The 8,880-nt window shown below is 41.6% G+C and overlaps 1 protein-coding gene across 1 annotated transcript; it reads right to left on the bottom strand.

The window, feature by feature from the left end:
* Nucleotides 1-1,173: 1,173 nt before the first annotated feature.
* On the bottom strand, nucleotides 1,174-6,907 carry LOC119598500 (mucin-6-like). The gene is made up of 12 exons (XM_037948129.1): nucleotides 6,795-6,907; nucleotides 6,357-6,509; nucleotides 6,120-6,239; nucleotides 5,935-6,019; nucleotides 3,795-3,873; nucleotides 3,475-3,555; nucleotides 3,135-3,257; nucleotides 2,840-3,001; nucleotides 2,101-2,157; nucleotides 1,812-1,965; nucleotides 1,563-1,676; nucleotides 1,174-1,376 (listed from the first exon to the last, which is right to left on the bottom strand). The coding sequence occupies exons 2-12, from the start codon at nucleotides 6,424-6,426 to the stop codon at nucleotides 1,345-1,347; spliced, it is 1,077 nt and encodes a 358-aa protein (XP_037804057.1). The 5' UTR covers nucleotides 6,427-6,509; nucleotides 6,795-6,907; the 3' UTR covers nucleotides 1,174-1,344.
* Between the last annotated feature and the right edge of the window lie 1,973 nt (nucleotides 6,908-8,880).

Here is an 8,880-nt window from a genome sequence, read left to right as displayed (position 1 = left end):
TGTTACATATATATATTATATATATATATCTATATCTAATATCTTATCTATCTATATATTATATTTTAATATATTTTTTATATATATGGTATATCTATATCTTATCTATCTATCTATCATTTTCTATCTATCTATCTATCTATCATCTTCTTCTATCTATCATATTATATATATTATAATTAATTTTTGTGTGTGTGTTGTGTTGTGTTTGTGTGTGTGTGTGTGTGTTTGTGGGTGTTTAATATATTATTTTAATATTATATATTTATTATATATAAAATACTATACATATACAAAACATACAATACTATAATTATAATATTTTATATATATATATATATATTATATAAAATACATATATTTTATTTTATATATATATTATATTTTATTATAAAATTTTATTTATATATATATATATATATAATAATTGAGTGATAGATAGAAAATTAATACTCGTTTTTTCACGTGATATAAGTAAATATTTTAATTGTATAATATATACTACAACACTACTTAACACCACCCACACACGCACACCCACACACACACCAAACACACACACACCCCACACACACACCAACAACACACATATATATTATATATATAAAATATATAAAAATTTATTTTATTTTATATTTTTTTTTTTTTTTTTTTTTTTTTTTTTTTTTTTTGGGGTTGGTGGGGGGGGGGTGGGGTGTGGTGGGGGGTGGGGTGTTGGGGTGGGGTGTACATATGTTTTTTTGTGTGTGTGTGTTCTTGTGTATGTTGTTATTTTATAGATATTATATATATATATAAATATTTATATTATATTTATATATATATTAAAAATATATATATATATATATATATATATATATACACACACATATATAAACATTTTCTTTTTCGGGAATGTCTAACTAATTATTTCAGATTTCATGTATATAGCAATGCATATAGGAATGGATAGAGAAAATGTGTTGATCTTTGTGCATCAAGATTGTAGATTCAGTTATGTCACAATAAACCTTTCATTTGTCCACAAATAAACAAAATAAAGGACACGAAACGTGCTTGAGGTCTTGATGGCCGAAGATGTCCTGGAATGCATCTTTGCGTAAGCGAAAAGCTTTCTGGTCGCCAGAGGGAAATCGCGAACAGGGATTGCAAAAGGAAAGTGAAAATACTGAGTGGCGCTGCTGCTCTTTATTGGGTTCAGATTACGCAATCGCCGAGGCTTGTCGGAAGCCCTGAAATTCAAGAACTGATTCGTGCGCCGACAGGCCTTCGGGTCGCCCATGAAGCCGCGGCGTCGGTCGGTGCCTGCGCAGAGGCGCCCTCGCGCCGCCGCTCTCAGGGACGCTACTCCAGGAGGTGCTTGATCTCGTCGGGCGCTGCGGGGGGAAGGCGGTCACTGCGCTTGCTCAGGGCGCTCGAGGAAAGCATTCACAGGATATTATTTATACTCACAGACATACATGCACATATACATACACACACGTGTGTATTTGTGGTTGTGTGTGTGCGTGTGTGTGTGTGTACCATTTTACGTCAACTTTTTCCAGTCCGGCAAAACTTACACCTGGCCCTCTCCGCCATCTCGTGCGCCAGCTCTTGTATCTTCTCCAGCGAGAAGAAGCAGACCTCTGGCTCGTGCTCGTCGTTGCACCGGCACATGAAGTCCACACACATGCCTTGGGCAATGCCGAGGAAGAAAGGCATTAACATCCAAACAACTCAGACCGTTGAGCAAAGTACGAAAATTTTTATCACTCAGTGGATTAATCAGAATATCTGCGTCTCTCACAATGACAAGGCCACGCCCTTACATCTCCTGGGAGGGCGCATCGGCATGGCGGTCGCGGTGGACGGCGTCGACGCCTCCAGCATGGGCCTCGTCATGTTGTACGCCTCGGCCAGCATGTGGCAGTGTTCCTTATACATGTCCATGTCTTCGGGTGCTTCATCTGCACACACGTCGGGCTAGGGAGGACCGTTTTCTTAAATTATATTGCCAGAGTTCTACATGCTTTTCAAGCTATAATCATAAAGACTTTCGTTTTTAGGATAGCTTATAGTATTAACAACTCAAGGTTTATAGTATTAACAACAATGTACCTTAGGCATGGGTGGATGCATGCGGATCGAGTCAGCCCGTGCGGCGGGGCAGTCAATCTGAGGAGAGAGATTTTAACAATCAGGGCTGCTGTTGCTTCTCATATGTACAAACATGCGTGATACAAATAGCGAGATAGCGGTTTGTTTTGCATCACAGACAAGCAGTACTGGACGTGAAAGTATCTCTAATAATTATCATAGTTACATAAATGCATACAGATACACACACACACACACACACACGCACGCACTCGCACACACACACATATACATTATATATATATATATATATATATATATATATGCTATTATAAATTAAATTATATATATAATGCGTAATCATGGGATGTGCATCACGCCTGGGCAAGGCACATTTTATTTTGTGCGTTTTAGCATGCTGATAACCTGGTACAGCCGCTGCTAATACCATGTTTCAACTGAGGCAGTGCAGGCGCGTGCCAAGGGGAAATGCGTGCGCATCCCAACGCCTTCGCGGGCACAAGCCTGCTTCCTCCGCGTGTAATTAGAATATGATGGAAATACAGAACAACTCTGTAATTAGTCATAATGAGAATATATCAATTAATCATTTCAGTGTCCGCATCTTAGGAGTGTGTGCACGACATTCAGAAGTTTGTTGGTGATAAGACACTCGTGTGACCCCGCCCGTTGCCGCTGCCTTAAGTCTCGCTCGCTACCCTCGGCCACGCATACATACGCTGCAACCACAGAGGCCCACCTGGTATGACGTCGTGAACTCGGCCGTGTCGGTGGTGACCGCGCCGTCGCTGGTCGTGAAGTCGTCGGCGACGTCCCCGTTGAAGGCGCCGCAGAGGCCGTACAGCTCGTCCTGCCTGCTGATGGGCGCGAGCACGAGGAGCGAGTTCTGTGAGTACAGCGTCTGGCGGAGGAAAACGGAAGGCACTGTTTCCTAATCCTTTTTCTAATTATTCTCTCATATATTGTTCATCTCGAGGTCTCATGTTTGCGTTGCATATCATCATTCAGCAACCATTTTCCATTCTCTCGCTCACTGTAATCCCATTGGATCCCATGAGCGCCGTGAACTGGAGGCTGCCCATCATGTACGTGAAGGCCAGGGTGCCAGAGGAGCCGATCTCCGTCGGGACGGCGGTGACGGGCCCGAAACTGCAGCCCTGGGAAAGGAGACAAAGTGCCAAAGTGCCGCACACATTTTACCTGTTTGTCCAAGCTTCATATCTTCGGCAGCGCGCATGGTAAATCCTACATTTATTTATAACATTTCTGTTCATATCTTTCCTATGTGATTCGCTTTATTCATCAGTTGTTATTTTGATGCAACAGTAAGAAATGAACAAACGCTCACATGAATATACAAACAGAAACACATACATTAACGGGATCATCGGCCGGGCAAGTCACAGCCTCAGCTCCGTCGTCCTTGAAGATGAGGGTTTCGTGTGTATATTGGCCCTGAGAAAAGAGGGAACGGGATTTCGTGTCTTAGACTTAATGCTTGATAATGACCATTTTGAATACGAAGGTTACCCACACTCAGTAACTTGACCTTAGACAGATCGAGAGAAAAATGAACAAATGACATACAGAGAGAAAGAAAATAAGTAACTAGATGTCAGGACAAATTAGTAGTTAAATAAACAGAGACACACATTTAAAGATATAGGTAGGTATGTGCATTAAAAATTACTCACGTCGAGAGCGCCAGGTTGTATGTCGATGCCAACGTAAGAATCGGGGTTGGAGCCAAGGCCATCCTGCACTAGCGAGTAACTGAAAGCAAAATGGGAGTCAGCAAGCATGAAAGGCTATGCCTCTACCAGATTTCCTTAATCTCAGCTGGTATACACTTTGATGGGTGTGTGACACTGTGCATTATAAAATTACCTCTATTTGACCAGTCTAACCAACATTGGAAAAAATTAATGAACCGAGAAAGGGACGACAAAGAGGGAAGGGACGGAAATAAGGATGGACTTCATCTAAGGCGGCAATAAATCTGCCTCTCCAGTGAAGGTTGTAAGTCTCAGGAAAATCAGAGAAACTGGAGAGGAGAAGCAATCACTGTACCATGCGGAGTGTTGTCAATTTTCGCAAAAGACGTGTGCATGTAGAAGGCATGACGAGCATGTGGTCACGGAAAGGAGGCGACATAAATCTTCATTTCTGCACAGCAGAGAGCGAACAGTTATTTCAGTTAGAAATTAATGGCATAGCACTCGCATATTTGAGTAATACTGAGTAGAAAGTAATGATGTCATTGTACAGTTTAGATAACTACTGGTAAGACAGAAAAGCACGGACGCAGACACCACCGAATTCTTTGGAGTCAGCAGATTGGATGGCGGGGTATCTGAACTACAAGTAATTCAGAGGCCTTGAAGCATGATAGATGTGAAGAAGATCTCGAAGGGCAACTGCAGAGATAAAGACATATGTGTGCTGAAGGCTACGAGTTTCAGTAGGTTTAAACTACCTCATTTAAACAAGCCAGAGTAGAATGTAAAAAACATTGATAGAGGTATCACGCAAAACTGAGACATACGAACTGAAGTAAAGGCAAGTATGTCTGATGTACGATTCTCCAAAGTCACTCTGAGCAAAGGACGTGAGATAGAGGGTTACTTGTAGATCTTGCTTTATGAAAACCTTATTGGTAGTCGGTCTAGAAAAGTCCTGCAAATTCTGGCTATACAGAACAAGTTCTTAAAAATATAATAAAAAAGAAAACATGATGGGACTGGAACCATCACATCTTTGGCCGAGTACAAGAGGAACTTCTTGACATTTGATATTTTTTTGATAAGCACCAATCATTCATTGGTTGGAGACGAGCCTACTCATTAGTTATCCTTTACAGAGAAAATGTCACGGTTAAAAAAAATGTTAGGCAGTCCTTGCAGGTTTCACATAAACATCTTCCTGGTATTCTGGTAGCATACTGAAAGGTAGTAGATGCCTTTTCCCATATATTTATGGTCACTTAGCCTTCCCTGGGTTCGCCTGTATCATATCACCGACTGAGAAAACTAACTTCGCTTGCTACACAGATAACTTATCATCGTTTGTTCATATGTGCATACCTCGGCTTGCCCATTAACTGTTCACAGTTCCAGGGAGAATAACTCTATACAACATTTCCTATGCTAATGAGTCTTTCCTGTCCAACCGTTATTGTATGTTAACCAAATTATCCTGGTGTCCACGACATGTATGCTCATAAACGCAAACATGAGCCTGTGTCACCTCTGCAATGTTATTTAACCTTTCGTGACAAGGGAGTTGTAGACCTGGCTTATGTTTTCAGATATGGCAGAAATCCATACCGAAATATATGGCCTTCTACAAGAGCTGTCTGTAAACAATGTATGCATCGTCTGCTAGGCGATCCACTTTTCAGGACCAAAAATACAGTATCACTCTACAGGTCGTTCCATGGAAATTGTGCGCTTCGTAGTGCAACGGAATGCAGGGCTGGAGAATGTAGGCTCGTCTCTGCCAGACATATTCAAGGACGTTCATTCGACCGGGTTACCGGCCTGCCAATGTTTGTATTATTATTGAGCACGAGCAAATGGGGCTTCACACTTGCACAAGGCATGGCCATAACAATCCTATCCAATTTTAGGAGAAGCAGGGTTTTTTTTTTTGAACGATCACAGACAAAATTTTGCAGTGGCGGGAAGGTATAAGGATAAACATGTTGGACCACAACTCCCAGTACCCCCCAAACACAACCAATAACTCCACTGTAGATCCTGAATATCATTTGTAATCTAATCAAGTTGAGACCAAGTGTCCAGTACTGCTTAGAAACGGATCTAATGTACACACCTGCATTCAGGGTCGCTGTGGGTATATGCTGTGCCATCAAAAGTAGCGACTGTTTCCAAGGGATCCTGCACAAAGCAGATCCGGCCTACAAAGACAAAAAGCAGTCATAAGCAGCACCAAATGAGTAATATCTTTTACTGATAACTGTCGTAGCCATTTCAGTAACAAGCATAGGAAAGACTCACAATTACTGTTCATGTAGTTCTCATTGGTCCACTCGCCATCCACGCATCTCACAGCTATACATTGGTTGTCGTCAGTAAGCAGGTGGCCGTTCTCATACAGCTCGCCACCCAAGCTGCAGCCTGGAGGAGGGGGAGCAGAATGGGAAAAGAAGGTTAAAACATAGTTCTCCTAAGAACACATGGAATGATGTGAAAATTTGGCACAAGATTATCATAATGTATGGAGCCGATACGTGCAGCCGCAGTTGTCCATGGAATCCTCCACGATAGAAGCCGCAATATAGGGTGCTTCAGTTATGTTCTGCATCTGACAAGTGAGCTTCAAGCACTTCTCCGGATATTCTGCGATCACCTCACCGAAGTCGACTGTAGTGTTGCCATAACAACACCCTAGAAAAGGACATTTATTAATAGGTTTGCACATATGTCTTTCTTTTTCAGAAGGAAATCAGAAAAAAGATTTGCATAGATCATGTAAGAATTATTCACATCATATGGTATGCACAAAATCATCACAAGATAAATGGCAATTTATATAAAACTATTATGACAAAAGCAATGGCACTTCAGCAATAGCCATACTGAAAATTAATAGAGAACAAATAAAATTAATTAAGATATAATGTACTAAGAATAAAATACAATAAATTCTAAATTTCAATTATGTTCACAGACCTGTTGGAGGACAAACAGGCACGCAGTGGTAGTTCCTGACGCACTCGAAGAAGTCTCCAGTTCCTGGCTCAATCCCACAGCATGCAAGCGCTCCTTCGCAGTCCGGAACAACTTCCTCTGCAGAGAGCGGCTCTTAGAATACTGCAATGCTTCAGTTCCTATAAAGTTTCAGAAGACTAATCCTGCCATATAGCTTCCAATTTAAATATAGTGATTGACTTGGAGTGGACATGCAGCATGGCACTTACTTACCTTTGGCACAGCATTTGCAATCTGCTCCCCTGCAACCTTTCTTGATCTCCACCTCATCGTCGGCGCATGCGGAAGTCACTTTACAGACGCCCTTACCATTCCTACATTTACTTGTGCTCCTACACGCTAAAATAACATAGAGCTTGGTGAACTATTTCAGGATTGTAAAAACTTGCAGTTTTAGTAGATGCAACTTAATCAAGCACACACAGACACGAAATATTGGAGATGCATTTGATTTAATTACCAAAGATATAGATAATTGTGCCTAACTGTACAAAAAGAAAAAAGAAATAAATCGAGAAATGATGTTATGTCCAAACGAGAAATCACATGATGCCGAAAATCGTGTAATCGAAACCATCAGTTTCAAATAGAAATGTGTCATCAGTCTAATCAGAGATGGGCGATGGAGACTTACTTGGGCAGGGCACATGGGCAGCAGCCATGCGAATTACAACACTCGTAAAACTCTTCGGTTCCAACTTGGAGGTCCAGCATTCCTGCCCTTCTTCACCTGTTACATGATCATTGTGATAAGAATGAGCAAGAGGGAGAAATTGTGAAGAAAATGTAGTTAATTCATTTGACCACCATATATACAGCATCCGTCTCTCCTTACAATTCTTTTTGTTTCTGAAAACAGTGAATGCTGCTTACAATTCTGAGAAGCTTAACAATTCCCGGGAGTAGGACACACTGTGGTTGAAGGCATGGACGTGGTGGAAGATGCAGATGTGGTGGAAGGTGGAGACGTGGTGGTAGGTGGAGCCATTACTGGAAAAGGAGGGAATGGGAAAGGGAAGGATATGGAAATCCACCTCCAAATATCCTCCGCCTCCTCCCAAGTGTCCTCCATATTGTCCTCCACTTCCTCATAATATCCTCCGCTTCCTCCATGATGACCTCCTCCTCCATGATATCCTCCGCTTCCTCCAAGATGTCCTCCACCTCCTCCATAGTACCTCCGCTTCCTCCATGATGACCTCCGCCTCCATAGTATCCTCCATAACCCCCCATTTCTTCTGATGAATGGTAGCGGCTGTGACCAGTCTTGCCTGCAGCAGTCACAAAAGTTCGGGAATTCATCAAATGAAAACACGTCAATTCTCCTGTCAGGGTCTTTGTTGGTTGGTCCGTTTCATTCTTAAAGACTGGAGACGCGATAACACACTATTGTATTAGTGACACAATTTGAAAAGAATGATTAAAGAACGAACGCGGGCATGGCTCACCTTTAGGACTGGCAGCAGCAGCTGCTGTGCCAGCAGCAACAGCAGGAAAGCGGCGCATCTGGATATTTCCATCATTCCTGACTGCAAATAGATGTGAGCAAATTGATAACGTATTTTTGAAGTAATGGGTCTATAATCTCTGAATGCTTCAGTAAACCTAGCAGATATAACAAAAGATTACTAATACCTAGCCATTACGTATTTCACCAAAACACACACACTCGCAGCACCGCCACGCATATGCATGCACACACGCAGATAAACGTACATACATACACATACAATAGTTTATCTTATTATAATGATAGGTGTATTCTGTATTAATATAGACACATAGCTGTCCTCTCTGACAAGGGGTCGAACTCGCTAAGTCTTATTTAGACCCATACTTATTCACGCTGCATAAATGCATGTACATGTGCTATAACCCATAATTCTAGTGTGTGATCTGGCATTGGTTGTCAGTCACTCAGAGCTCTGTTGCCAATATAATCATATCATTTCTTTTGCATGTAAACAAACGTAGTAGTGCGGACGTTTCTGTCTGTGAAACGCTTGGTTTTGTGTTCGAGCGGTACGACATTTTGGCTAGATTGGTC

This window comes from Penaeus monodon, chromosome 41, assembly GCF_015228065.2.
Source record: "Penaeus monodon isolate SGIC_2016 chromosome 41, NSTDA_Pmon_1, whole genome shotgun sequence".
In the NCBI taxonomy this organism is placed as follows: domain Eukaryota; kingdom Metazoa; phylum Arthropoda; class Malacostraca; order Decapoda; family Penaeidae; genus Penaeus; species Penaeus monodon.
The sequence above is the reverse complement of the archived record's forward strand: the minus strand, read 5'-3'. Positions and strand labels throughout refer to the sequence as shown.